The sequence below is a fragment of the Mus pahari genome, chromosome 4, assembly GCF_900095145.1.
Source record: "Mus pahari chromosome 4, PAHARI_EIJ_v1.1, whole genome shotgun sequence".
Lineage (NCBI taxonomy): Eukaryota > Metazoa > Chordata > Mammalia > Rodentia > Muridae > Mus > Mus pahari.
The window spans coordinates 111,552,174-111,566,924 of record NC_034593.1 but is presented as its reverse complement, the minus strand read 5'-3'; the positions used below and the strand labels follow the sequence as shown (position 1 = coordinate 111,566,924).

The 14,751-nt window shown below is 44.0% G+C and overlaps 1 protein-coding gene across 2 annotated transcripts in view; it reads left to right on the top strand.

The window, feature by feature from the left end:
• Synpo2 (synaptopodin 2) overlaps positions 1–14,751 on the top strand; it is a 145,851-nt gene that overhangs the window by 106,018 nt on the left and 25,082 nt on the right. Inside the window, exons 2-4 of one of the 2 annotated variants that reach the window (XM_021195775.2) lie at positions 1,955–2,106; positions 5,905–6,698; positions 9,084–11,275. In XM_021195775.2, the coding sequence (XP_021051434.1) occupies positions 1,955–2,106; positions 5,905–6,698; positions 9,084–11,275 (3,138 nt within the window). Of the gene's footprint in view, positions 1–1,954; positions 2,107–5,904; positions 6,699–9,083; positions 12,740–14,751 lie in introns of those variants that run through there. The other variant, XM_029537361.1, reaches the window with a different exon arrangement.

Here is a 14,751-nt window from a genome sequence, read left to right as displayed (position 1 = left end):
AGAGAAAGGAAGGAAGGAAGGAAGGAAGGAGGAAAGAAAGAAAGAAAGAAAGAAAGAAAGAAAGAAAGAAAGAAAGAAAGAAAGAAAGAAAGAGAAAAACAATACCCCCCCCCATCAAACCAATTTTAAAAAGAAAACAAAGTAAAACTGGTCTTTTAGGACAGCAGCATGGCAAGGAAACTATTGCTATTGCTATTCTTTTTGAGGCAGCGTCTCACTCACAGGAATCCTTCTGCCTCAGACCCCAGAGTTCCGGGATTACAGGGGTGCCTGTCTTTTCCGTGCCTCTTGAGGCATAATAGTTCTGATTTGCAGACAAACATGGAGGTCAGTGAAGCAGAGCCACCGTAGTTAGTTGGGAATGCAGCGTGCACACGCTGAAGGAATGTTGATGACATCGTCGCTGGAGCCCCTGCTTACTCAGACTCCGGTAAAAGCTCCACTCGACAGCCGCCAGCGCCGTGATGAACTGCACGCTTTCCCGATGAACACTGCATGCTTGCACGACAGACAACTCTGTAGTGCTGGGGACTTGTTTATCTCCTAGGAATCAGTTTTTCATTGTGCTCTGCAAGCTCATAAAGCCTGCTGAAACCTCTGACGTTTGATTGTTGAGAGAGGGAACCTCTGACTAAGACTGGACCGTGAAGGGTACAGAATCCAGAATCCATCCCAACGCTCTGTGGCCTGGACACCCTTAGGCCTAAAGACTCAAGTTGACAGTACATAGTGTTGGAACACAGCAAAAGTTAAGGCCGTGGAACAGACTGACAGGAATTCGAACTATCTAGACCAGAGAGCAGAGCCATTGCCAAATCAAAGTCCAGAAGACCCAGAGGGAGACAGTAGCCCTTGTTTCTTGTTCCCCACGCTCTTTGAACTCTTGCTAGCTAGTGTCTTCTCTTGACCAACCAAGAGCCAACATGCAAAGGAGCCCAGCTTATCAGTTTCCAGGGCCACTGCACAGGGGAGCTAGAAAATGGCCCGGAAGGGTAGACTGAGGTTAACAATACAGCAATTCAGCAGGACCACAGTTACACAGGATGCTAGCCCTCAGCATCTGTGGCGCTAATGGGACACCTCTGCCATTATGCTACTGTTCTGTAGTCCCTTCTAGGTTTGTAGTCACTTGGTTTTCTGGTACAGTTGGTGGCAGGCCTTATATCCAGGGCTATTATTTCTTTTTTTTATTATTATTATTTTTAATTATCACCATTTTGCCTTTTTTCTAAAATTCGCCCATAATTCCATGTCCTATTTTTTTTATTGGTGTTGGTGGTTTGTTTGTCTGTCTGTCTGGTTGATTGGTTGGTTTATTTTTGTTTTGAAACAGGGTCTATCTAGGTAGCCCTAGCTGACCTGGAACAATCGATGTAGAACAAAACTGGCTGAAAGTGCATTTGCCATCATGCCTGGCTGAACGGTTCATTTTAATCAAAGATTTCTTCCTTGGACTTACCTTAATATCCTAGTCACATGCTTTTCTTGGGTGCTGGGGGCTTTCAGCATTTCATGTTTCTGCATTACTATCTGCAACATCAGTTTCCTGCAATCAGTATCCCAAGCTGCTAGGACCACTTCCTGCATCCATAGAAATATCCAGTGTCTTCCTCCTTTTTCCCCACTCTTTTTTTTTTTTTTTTTTTTTTTTTTTTTTATATTTTTTTTTTTTTTTTTTTTTAATTCTGGCTTTTTCACTATGGTTCGTTTTGCCCATTTCCTATTTCCTTACAATAGTATGAAGTAAATGCTGTTATTGTGTAATTCATAAATTGTGTGTGTGTACATGTGTGTGCATGTGTGTGCATGTGTGTGCGTGCCCGTGTGTGAAGTCAGGGTTGGATTTAGAGTTTCCAGATCTCCAGGCCTTCTCCTTTAGAGAAGGTGGCACAGTCTCTGTCCATTGTGTGATTCTATTGCCTCCTTTTTTTCCCCCTCCTCCTCCATCTCTCAGATTCGAAGCCAGAGCAAGGCATCGGGCTCCGGGCTGCGTGAGGGGGATGAAGTGGTGTCCATCAATGGAAACCCCTGTGCAGACCTTACCTACCCTGAAGTCATCAAGCTTATGGAAGGCATAACCGACTCTCTGCACTTGCTTATTAAAAGGTAAAGCAAGTCTGTTGGAAGAGTTATTTGTTCCTTAAAGTTAAGTGGTTGTAATTCTAGAGACCATGCATGTAGACAGTTATGAGGAAACTGGTAGTGCTGTGCAGAAATCAGGACGGGTACACAGACCGCCACAGTGTTGAAAGCAAGTGGTTCCCGTTCAGTGGGGCTTTCTGGCTAGTTGAGAATTAACTTGAAAATCTTTGTTCCGGGTATTTTGTTGAAAAACTTCGGTATTTTAGACCACATCTTCAGTGTATGAACCATAGCGTTACCTTTTCCGAGGTGAGGGGTTTCTGTAAGTTCAGGATTATAATTCTTAGATCCAAAGATGAATTGAAAATGACTGAGCACAAAATAGTTGACTGATGTAATAATTTTTCATACAAAGATGAAGCCTCCAGGGGTGGAGCCCAAAAAGCTTATCAGTAAATTTTCTCTGTTCAGGATGCCAATAAAACCATATTTGGGTAAGGAGTGGCAGGCTAGATAAAGACTTGGTGCTGTCAAAGCATTGCTTTCAGTGCAGAAGACCCCTCACCCGTGTGGTATACGAGTCCACCTGTGTGCAGTGTGTATAGGAATGCATGTTCATTGTATATAAATATTGTTCATTGTATATAAATATTTGCTTTCAAGCTCTTGGGATCCCACATACTTATAATGTTGCCCTTTGCTTTTTTTAAAGTACCCAGTAAAAAAAGTAACTATTTAGAAACCAAACAAACAGAAATAAACCAAAAACTGTAGGAGGAACTTGCTCTGAGAGCCTACATTTGCCCCAGGTCTGTGTAAGACTTCTAAACATTTGTAGCATTCCAGGGCCCCTCTCTGTAAATAGTCTACGTGTAAAGGGGCCTCAATCTCTTCTACTTTGTCCTCCCTTCTTGTCCTTACTGACGTAATGAGGCCAGTTTCTCTGGAACACACACTTGTCTGCAACATGTCCTTCTGGCTCCAGTTTCCATTATGATATTATCACAGGAGGAAAAAGAAATGGTTTCAAGCTCCAACTTAGGTACCTACCCCATTTTAGAAACAAATAGACTTGCTCTCTGCCGCTCTGAACAGAGAGACTCACGCTGTGTTTTGTCTTTCTCTTAAGTATTTTGAATTTCTAAGATACAGTTAAGTGGGCTGCAGAGAGGGGTCAGTGGTCAAGAGCACCTGCTGCTCTTGCAGAGACATGAATTTAATTCTCAGTACCCACATGGCATCTCTAAACCGTCTGGCAGGCCAATCGTACAGGATCTCATGCCCTCTTCTGACTTTCAGGGTCTCCAGGCATGAATGCGGTACAGGCAGGCAAAACACTTACACACATTTAAAAAAAAAAAAAGGAATCAATCAACATTTTTAAAAAGAAATAGATAACCAATGAGATTCGGATGAAATATACAGTCTCTGAGCCCCAGAGACACCCCTGTGTCTCTCCGTGTCTGTGTTTCGAAAGCTAGGGGCCCTCAGGCCTATCACAGATAACTATCTTCAGAGGACTAGAGTTTGACTTAATTACCCAGAGAGGGCTGACAAACCCTATTTAAAAACAAAATGCATACCAGGCAGTGGTGCCACAAGCCTTTAATCCCAGCACTTGGGAGGCAGAGGCAGGCAGATTTCTGAGTTGGAGGCCAGCCTGGTCTACAGAGTGAGTTCCAGGACAGCCAGGGATACACAGAGAAACCCTGTCTCAAAAAAAAAAAAAAAAAAAAACAAAACAAAATAAGCAAACAAACAAACAAAAATACAGCCCTGCCTTTTAATACCAAATCTTCATTACCTTAGATTTGTATTAAAACCACAAGAAATCATAAGCAAATAATTTTCTAATTGTCCATATTGGGAGACTGAGTACCCGTGTGTACATACCTCCAGTACCTGTATGTACATATCTCCCAGGTGTGCATATCTCCCCCTCATGTCTTTATAATTTTTTTATCCTATGTTTCCATTTCATTTCAACTCCCAAAAATATATTAGCACTGGGCCTGTTGCCTCTATCCCAGTCTATAAGGCAAGAGTCAATACTACTCCTTTCGCAGAAGCATAATTAATGAATAAAATAATTCAAAGTTATTTCAGCTATCCTTATCCCGAAGTCTGCAAGATTACCTATCTTGGGCTTTGGCACTCCCAAATTTAGTTGGTTTTTTTGTTTCTTTGGTTGGTTGGGATTTTTTTTTTGTTATTTATTTATTTATTATATGTTATTTATTTATTATATATTATACTGCAGCTGTCTTCAGACACACCAAAAGAGGGCATCAGATCTCATTATGGATGGTTGTGAGCCATCATGTGGTTGCTAGGATTTGAACTCATGACCTTCAGAAGAGCAGTCGGTGCTCTTAACTACTGAGTCATCTCTCCAGCCCCCAGATTTAGTTTAACGGAACTATTTATCATTTCCTACATAGGCTTGAAGTACCTGGACCTGCAAGCTCATGCCTACAATCCAAACACTTGGGAGGCAATGACAGGAGGGTCTTCATGACTTGGAGTCTAGGCTACAGAGTGAATGCCAGGCCCTCTTAGTCTACAGTGTAAGATTCTGTCTCAAAAAGTAAAACGAAGACTAGCCTAACCTGCTAACAACGTGTTTTAAAAAGTCATTTTTAAATAGCAAATCATTAGGAAGCTTCTGAGGTAACTTGCACAGAGAAAGAAACAGCGGCTTTTATTTGTGTCATGTTCTTCCAAATGCAGTCAAAAATCACAGTTAGAGGTAAACATATTGTACCTTGGCCTGTGATTCCACTTGCACATAATTCTAGAGTAAAATTCCTTTGAGTAGAAGAGATGTAAGATCATCTGCCCTTGCGTGGATGATCCCTGCACTGGTTAGAATCCATCCCAAGGGAGCAAGAGGGGGAAAGAGAACCCTTGCTGCTGCTTGAAACATTGACAAGTGTGGGAGAGGAAGGCACGTCCTACAGCCAGTCTGCAAATGACACTTTTCTCATAGATGGTCTCAGAGCTCCGGGATTTAGAAAGAAGTTATTTGACTCCTGAACTGACGTTGCTTCTCACAAACCCAAAGATGCAAACCTGACTGTGAATGGGTAGGTTTGCCTCAGAGGAGACTGTGGAATAATAGCTTTGGTCTCCTTAGCAGAGATAAAGAAACAGTCTGAGAACAAAGACTCTACAAGTATAGTGCTGCTGGTGGCAAACACAGGTAGAAGGGAAGACGCCTCAGAGTATGACTACCCCATGGCTTAGCAAACCATCTCAGCCTAGGAAGGGTGGGTCTGTGAACAGGCTGTGGTCCCAGTACCACAGATTGCCCTTTGCACAGGCACGTTGGGGTCTACTGTGCTCACTAGTGCTTAGAAATGGGCTTCTGTTTCATTCTTTCAAGAATACACCATGTCTAAAAATTGCATTTTTGTTTGATCTGAAGCCCTGAATGTGTCTATGAGACTTGATAATATCTACTCCATAGGACACTGGGAGTTCCTGGGCATCAATAGTAAATATAGTTTGTTGGGAAAACCCAATTTCAAATAAGGGACACACATAGCTACACCCTGTGCTTTTTACAATCAAGGCAGGGTTGGGGATGAGTTCCGATTTCAAAGCTTTTTGTAAGCACTTTTCTTGTACTTGAAAGAAAATCTTATCTCAAAGCTCTTTAGCAGCCCTGAAATGTTCTAGCAAGTTCTGTTTTCTAATATGTTGAAGTTATTGGGGGGGATTTTTGTTGTATCTTCCACGAGACATCATATAAGTTGGGGAAAATTCTTTGGCAGGTGGGAGACCCACTGACTAACTGTTAGGAATTACTTTTGTGTGCAGACCCTCTAGTGGAACAAGTGAGACTTTGGATTCTGAATCAGAAAATACAAACCATCAGCATCCTACACATGAGGGGCCCATGGAAAGTACCACCCTGCAGATTCAGCAAGGCACTGAGACTCAGGGGAAAGTCGCCTTTCTCGCTCCAGTCCAGACTAAAGTTCCCCTAACTGAGGACCAAGGCAATGCCTGGGGTTGTGCAGAATGTCCAAAAGAAGAACAAGTTCCCCTGATGCTCGGCTCTCAAGAAGGACAATTGGTAGAAGAGGTCATCTTAAGGAAAAAGGCAGAAGCAGGCCAGCCAGGCCATGTGGTTGAGCTTCAGCTGTCCCTCTCAAAGGAAAGCCATCAATGCACCAGTGGCCCTATAGTGACTCTCCAGGGAAATGAAAAATTCAAGTCTTCAGACCCAGACTGGAGCTCACAACATGAGAGAACTGTCCACATAAATTCGATCCCTGCTCCTGAGAAAGCAGACACTGCTCTGACGTCCAGCACCACAGTCCAGACCTCCAGTGGCCGGGAGTTGAGAGTGATCCAGGGAGGAGACCCAGGAGGCGCAGGGCTGCCCCAGGTGGAAGTGATTCTAGACTGCTCTGACAGGCTGAAGGCTGAAGAGTGCAGGCTGCAGACAGGAAGGGGGTGTGTGGCTTCTCCCGTGGAAGGAGGGCGGTCAGAAGCGCCTCCTTCTCTGGTCTCCTTTGCTGTCTCGTCAGAAGGCACTGAGCACGGGGAAGATCAACTCTCGGGAAAGGATCACCGCAGACCACACAAGCACCGGGCACGCCATGCTCGTAAGTCCTGCCATGGTTGGGGCGGGTGTCAGGGGAGTTGGGGTTTTAGTGTGTTTTACTAGCTGGACTGTATGCAATTTTTTTTTTTTTTTAAAAAAAGAGTTTTCTCATGCCTTTTTCTATCTTTGATGTTTATCTAATGTACACAATAATAAATATAAATAGTGTGGGGAATACCAGTTTTTTAAATTAGAAGCAGTAAATTTGAACTTCATACTATACTCAAATGTTTTTCATAAACTTTATTTTATGCCTAAATGTTTTTCATCAACTTCATTTTATCCCCAAAGATGCAGGGACTGTTAAAGAAATATGAAATACGCCCCTCTTACTTGTTGAAGAATGTTATGGCATTTCGTGTTAAAATACTTTAAGAGGATTGGAAGCGATGTGGACTCAGTTTAAATGACAAAAACAATTCCCCCTCCTGAGGTGCCTTTAACACAGTTTCCACGCTGATATTAAAAGCAGAGCTTCATTTTGGGAAGGAAAAAAAAAAAAAAACCACCAACCATTCTGTGGCTTGATGATGCTTGCAGAAGTGTTTGACAGACAAGGGCAAGTGTGATGCCCAGCAGTTACACGATCTGATCCTTGCTGTTGTGTAAGCCTCACTAGGTGGCAGAGCGCTCACCACCTTCCAGACTCAAGTCTCCGGGGCCATGTGCGGCAGGCAGCTCTGCAGTCCAAGTTCTCCCCCAGGAAATGTGCTTAGTGCAAGACCTCTGCTGGCTTTTCTCTTATCTAGAGGACGAAGGTCACAAACGGAAGGAGGTCAAGAACTATAGCTTAAGTGCCATTATTATTTGTTTTCTTTCATAGACACCATTCTTTTTCTTTATTTTACAAACTTGAGCGTTTCCTCTGAGGATGCAGGAGCTGACTGGTACACATATGCAGTGAGCTTGGGTCCTCGGAATCGCACATTGGCCTTCTAGCCCCTGTTGTCCTTTGGGTGTCTATTTTTAGCACAGCCATTTGTAGCTCTGTTAGCAAGTGCCGGTGGCCACTCCTCCTGCTTTAGGCACCTCACATATATAGCATATTAAACCTGAGCATTATGACAGCATGTGCATATTTCACATGGTGGCCCTGAACAGACAGCTGTGCAGTTGTTACTGTCAGTGTAATAGCAAGCTGTAACGTCACTAGTCAAAAAAGAAATCATATTTAAGACTGCCCAGATTTTGAGCCCTTTTGTCTGTACAAAATTTGATCACCAGATAAATATCCATTTGGTTTCTCTAAAATGATTTGCTCTCATTTTATTTTATTTTATTTTATTTTATTTTATTTTATTTTATTGTTGTTGAATTAACCAAGTCTGACTTTAACAACAAGAACTAATTTCAATCATGAAATATCTAATTTTCTGATATCTTCCTTTAACTCAGGATATGATAAAAATTTATTTGTGGATCGTACTCATTCAAGTGATTGAATCAGTTGATTCTACAAACTAACTTGACATTAATTTGCTTTTTATAATACATTGAAAATATAAACTTCTGCCATTTTAAGACTGCCAAGTTCTTTTTTTTAATGGCACAATTGCTACCTCAGTTTCAATGTTGGTTTAAGAGACCTCAAGTCATTTAATTTTTAAATTTTCTCAAGGTTTCCATTTGTTCTTTCTGAAACTTAAGCAGGATTATATTTGCAAGAGCCGGTTAATTTACAGAGTTGTGTAGATAGGGTCCAACCTAGACTTTCACAATGTTCTAGTATGCTGAAATACAACTAATTATTAACTCAGAACTGTCAATTATCCGGTAGTATGGGTTCATATTAATTCAGTAACTCAGTGGGAAGATTTGAGGTGGTTGTCAAAGTAAAAAAGAAGAAACTTAAAAATGTAAGTGCATTGCATTAAAATATTCAGTTTTAACATTTCACATTCAAATATGGCAGGACTAAGTGCATCTTGTTTTCAAAATGTATTAGGTTCCTAAAGTATTTTCGTTTTAATACGATCATAGCCTATTAACTGGCAGTTCCAAGCCTAATTTTTTTTATTAAAGCTTATAATCTGGAAGTGTGTAGGGGAGAGTGATCTGTGTTCTAAGTCAGCACATCTAAAGCTGTGTTAATTGGAGTAAATGGGACAGGATGTCGTTCTATGCTAGACATCACTATTTTATAAGTGCAAATTTGAAATGAAGTAAAAAGTGGTGTAGTCCCTAGGTCATGTGCACTTCCAGAACACAGGGAGGGTGCGGGGCAGGATGAATGAATGAAAATTAAATAAATGAATTAGATCTCTTCAAATTTCAGTGCCCAATTATGTCTTTATATATTCATTATTCATTTTCTCCATTGGGAATCAATTTCTGTGCAATGTTCCTTGCATTCATCAATTCAGTACAATTTGTGTGCTTTCCCCAGGGCTCAGGAGGAGTGAAAGTCTATCTGAAAAGCAAGTGAAGGAAGCGAAGTCTAAATGCAAAAGCATCGCCCTTCTCCTAACGGATGCTCCCAACCCAAACTCCAAGGGGGTGTTGATGTTTAAGAAGCGGAGGCGGAGGGCCCGGAAGTACACCCTAGTCAGTTACGGTACTGGCGAGCTTGAGCGAGAGGAGGAGGAGGAGGAGGACCAGGAAGCAGGTGACAAGGACGAGATAAGTGACGTTGCATTTCTTGGAACCAGTGAGTCGGAAGTGGATGAAGAGTTGCTGTCTGACATTGACGACAACACCCAAGTTGTGAACTTTGATTGGGATTCTGGACTGGTGGACATTGAAAAGAGACTCAACCGAGGGGACAAGATGGAGATGTTGCCAGATACCACAGGCAAGGGCGCGCTCATGTTTGCCAAGAGGAGAGAGAGGATGGAACAGTTCACAGCCCAAAATGAAGAGGAGAAGACAGGTGGGATGGCAGGCGGAGGACCGGATGCCCTCCAGACGGACGGTCTGAGAACCATGACTTCTTATCAGCGAAAAGAAGAATCGGTAAGAATGCAGAGCTCTGTGAGCGAAAGTTCCTTCCAGATGGGACGTAGTCTTGCCAGTGTGCCACAACAGAATGGCTTCAGTGGAGTGTCAGAGACAGCAGGGGCCCAGAGGGTGATCCCTATGAACAGAACCGCCAAACCCTTCCTGGGATCTATGAACCAGCCAGCAGCACCATTCTCCCCAACTCGGAGTGTGACAAGTCCCATCTCTGACTTCCCCGCTCCGCCACCATACTCTGCGGTCTCGCCTCCACCGGAAGCCTTCTCCAGGGGGATATCAAGCCCAGTGGCTGGCCCAGCACAGCCCCCTCCATGGCCCCAGCCTGCTCCGTGGTCACAACCAGCCTTCTATGATTCATCTGAACAAATAGCTTCCCGCGACGAGAGGATCGCAGTGCCGGCCAAAAGAACGGGAATACTGCAGGAAGCCAAAAGACGAGGCACAACAAAACCCATGTTTACTTTCAAAGAAACCAAAGTAAGCCCCAACCCCGAACTCCTATCACTTCTTCAAAATGCAGAAGGCAAGCGAGGCACTGGAGGGGACTCTGGGCCGGAAGAAGATTACCTCAGTTTAGGCGCAGAGGCTTGTAACTTCATGCAGAGTTCTGCCAAACAAAAGACCCCACCTCCTGTCGCTCCTAAGCCTGCAGTCAAGTCCTCCTCTTCCTCCCAACCAGTAGCCCCAGTTTCTCCAGTCTGGTCTCCAGGAGTGGCTCCAGCCCAGCGTCCTGCCTTCTCCACATCAAATCCACCGAACCCACCACAGGTCACTGCTGTGTCCTCCATCAAAATAGCCCAGCCTACCGCCCCTCCTGCCCGGCCCGCGAGTGCGCTGAACCTGGCTGGTCCTTTCAAAGGTCCCCAAGCAGTAGTGGTCAGTCATAACTACACGCCCAAGCCATCAGCACCCACACCATTAGTAAATGCTGCTCCTGCTGGTGCAGGGGGACCATCCAATGAGCTTCCTGGAATGAGTGGGAAAGGAGCCCAACTCTTCGCTAAAAGGCAGTCTAGGATGGAGAAGTATGTGGTAGATTCCGACACAGTGCAGGCCCACACAGCTCGGGCCCAGTCTCCCACTCCATCCCTGCCCGCCAGTTGGAAGTACTCCTCCAATGTCCGAGCCCCTCCTCCTGTAGCCTACAATCCTATCCATTCCCCCTCTTACCCACTGGCTGCTATCAAGTCTCAACCACCGGGTGCCCAGGCTTCCAAAACGAGCAAGAAAAAGGGCAAGAAACCTCTTAACACTTTGGATGTCATGAAGCACCAACCATATCAGCTCAATGCGTCTTTGTTTACCTTTCAACCCCCTGATTCAAAGGACGGCCTCCCTCAAAAGTCAACAGTCAAGGTCAGTTCAGCCCCGGCCATGAAGCAAGCCCTTCCTCCCCGGCAGGTGGATGTTGGGTCTCCCACAAATGCGCAGGCTTCTTCTGTGTACTCGGTACCGGCTTATACCTCTCAGCCCAACTTCTTTGCGGAGGCCACCTCACCAGTCAGCGCATCCCCGGTGCCTGTGAGTGTCCCCACCTCTCCAAAGCAAGAATCGACCTCCACATCCTATTTTGTGGCTCCAAGGCCGAAGTTCTCAGCCAAAAAAAGCGGGGTCACAGTTCAGGTGTGGAAACCGTCAGTTGTGGAAGAGTGATCTTGTAGCTGAAGTTGAGTGTCCACTTTGCTTGAAATGAATCGTTTGCAGTGTTGAGTCCCCAAGGATGCTTAGCAGATCCTCACCTTACTTAATTTCAGATATATTTACCTCCCAATCTGGGTCCAAGAAGCATAATAATATGTTTTTGGGTCAAAACCCCAACTCAGTTGGACTTAAAATAATATATTTATTTTCTTTGCACACTTCAAACTATCTGTGATATCCCAAAATAGGCATGTGCAGATACATTAAGCAAGCAGGATACTTAGGATTTATGCTTTTGCCATAAGACAGTGGTCAGTGTGACCAAGCTTGGGGACACAGCCTTTATGTAATACACCAGCTGTGCTCCCATAGTGAAGGGTGAACGTAGTGAAAATACACCGTGACACCGCGATGGCTGGAATCCCCTTCGTTAGCTCTATTCTTGGTATTAAGGAAATAGGAAATCTCTCAAAGGCAGGAAGGGCTCTGCTCAACCACCTCAGAGGCCTGTTTGCTGCCATCAAGAAGGTACTCCGAGACTTGCTAGGGTTTATATAGCTTATCAATATGTTGTAAGGAAGATCTTAGGCACAGGGCACTAAGTCTGTACTAGACCCTTTACTAGATGTCCTCACATACACTGGCTCACTTCAGAAGACACAGTTGAAGTAACTAGCATCGGGAGAGGAAGCTTATTATCTTTAGAAATGGATTCTCATGGTCCCTTCCTGTTCCTTAAGGAACCATGGAGCAGTTTCTCCTATTGCTGGAGAAAGCCCCGAGGCAGAGTAGCTCAGTAGAATGGAGAAACATCCAAAGGAGAATGGACACAAAGTAACTCCTGGCTATTGTTTTACTCTGAGAAGCCACACAGTCGGGTTACTGACCACTGGAGCATGCAGACAAAGCAAGCACTGTTGAGAGCCTCTCTGGGTGACCTCCCAGATGTTTTGTTTTTTTTTTTCCTGTGTTCACTTTGCTCTTCTGCTTCCTCCACTGTCCCTTGCAATTCTATTCTTGCACCTTCATTTTCTTGTTTCTATTTGATGAGCCAGCATAGTTTGAAGAAGGTTACCTTGTAAATTTGGATTGGTTACACGCCATGGTGTCATCCAGCTGGCCGTGAGGTTAGTAATGTTACTGATGGCAGACCTGAAGACCTTTCTCATATCTATTTTAAGCCTGAGTGGAACCAAACATGGAAAATCTTCCACGTGAGTTAGTGGAGGGAAGCGCAAAGAATCACCACCACGCCAGGGGAAGCCCGCTTTGCACAGGCGATGTCTAGAGACTTCCTGTAAAGACTTTGCTGGTTTGGGGGTGCACAGTGCCATTTCCTTCTCAAGATATCTGCGTTCCTGTCTTCTGCTGCCAATACCCTTCTGCTGTATTCCACTATCCTATTAAAATATTACCTTCTTCTTTATCTGCTCATTGTATGTGTTTTGTAAAGGCTTCATGTATGACTTTGCTCTGATCTTAATCGTTTCTCTAATATTTCTCTTATAGCATCTGAATTTCCCTTTGGAGACCATCTATTTCTTTCAGGGAGCATCCACTGTGAAATTGTCAGTTTTAGGTATTCCCAAAACATAATGAGAGGTGGGTCAGCTTCAGAGCGAAGCTGGACTGCACTGCTTTTCTATGACCCTCCTGCCATTGCATTTGATGGAGATACAACCGCAGGGAGTGATTTTGTCTCCATTTGCCTTTATGGAAATCAATCAGGAGGATTCTTGCAGGACGCAGGAGCAACCAGTCCCTTATACAATAGTACTTGTGTCACTCACTGCCTTCATAGGCAGTTTATTAAGTTCTCTCTCTCTCTCTCTCTCTCTCTCTCTCTCTCTGTGTGTGTGTGTGTGTGTGTGTGTGTGTATTTTATGAAATAACCAAAGATTCTTTCTTCATATGAAACAAGAAAAAGGGTAATTTTTTTTTATAACTTTGCTTTGGTTTTTTTTGTTGTTGTTGTTGTTGTTTTGTTTGTCAGTTTTTTGATTTTTGGATTTTTTCTTTCATTTTTGTGGGGTTTTTGTTTTGTTTTGATTTTTTTTGAGACTAGGTTTCTCTGTATAACCCTGGCTATCTGGGAACTCACTCTGTAGACCAGGTTGGCCTTCAACTCAGAGATTCATCTACATCTGCCTCCCGAGTACTGATTCAAGGTGTGTACCACCATGATGTGGCATAACTTTGCATTCTTAACATAGCATAAGTTAGACGAAAGACATAGAACTTATATGGCCACTCTGCCACCCAGCCAACAGGTAGTTATCTTGAAATCATTAGTTCAAAAGTACCCTTATTATTAGTGACTCAGAAGTACCCTCGGTTATGCAGTGGTTTGTGGCATGCAGCAATGAGAAGTGTCCTTAGTCTGTTCCCTATTGTCACATGGCATTATCAGAGACACTACTTACATTCATAACTAAAGACATGGCTAATACAACTATGCCATCTTTTTATCTAGGGATGGTTTGTGGGTCTAGAAAAATCTCTAAGGGATATGTCAAGCAAACAGACACAGTGTCTACAGTTTTTACCAGAACGTAGCAGCAGGGCCTCATCCAGGACTACAGGGTCCATGGGTAGACACTAAATTGAATTCTCCGAGGGACTAAGCATGGGAAAGAAAAACCTAAGCCAACTCCCTGAGGTAGATAGGCCTTCCTCCTCCAAGGAGCTGCACTCGCCACCCCTCAGTTGGAGTTACAGCAGGGATGGCCCAGTGGCAGAAGGAGGTTAGAACCCTGGCTCCAACTGTTGCTCCGTCCACTGTCAAATCTGAGTCCTGACTTTGCTTTAGGCGAAGGTTGTTGGGGTAGTTGGCTGGCTGGCTGGGGAGTCCAGCAAAAGCAGTTTCTATTTTCCTTTCCTTTTTATTCTCAGTTGGTTGGTTTTGCTTGCTCCTTCCCTCCTCCCTTCACCTTTCGTAATTCATGAAGTCCATTTCTGTTGTCAACAACAACAGCGATAATGAATCCCCGAGGGTGCCTCGTGTTGAGTACCTGAGGACCTGTACCCAGAGGGATCCACTACATGCTTTCTCCACTGAGGGAATCCCAGCCACAGCTGAAGGACTGTGCTAAATTCTCCTTCTGAGAGGCTCAAGCCTCTCTTCCCAGCAGGAACAAGGCACTGTGGGCATGTGATATGAAGATTCCAGGAGGCAGGCAGGTAGCATGGAGATACAAGCCCAGCATTTGCCCCTGTTTTTTGGAGGAACTACATTGACACCATGACCTAAGAACACTCACTACCCTGTCTCTAATACTGCGATCATAAACAAGTTCTGTTTTGAGAGCAAATAATACAGAGTGTATGTATTTAGACTATCCACGGTCACATTTTTAGAGCTATGTTTTATAATGCACATTTGGATGATCATTCTCGAACTCGTAAACTGCTATCATGTACAGTGATTGTTGACAATACCACGTATCAACAATCCCATT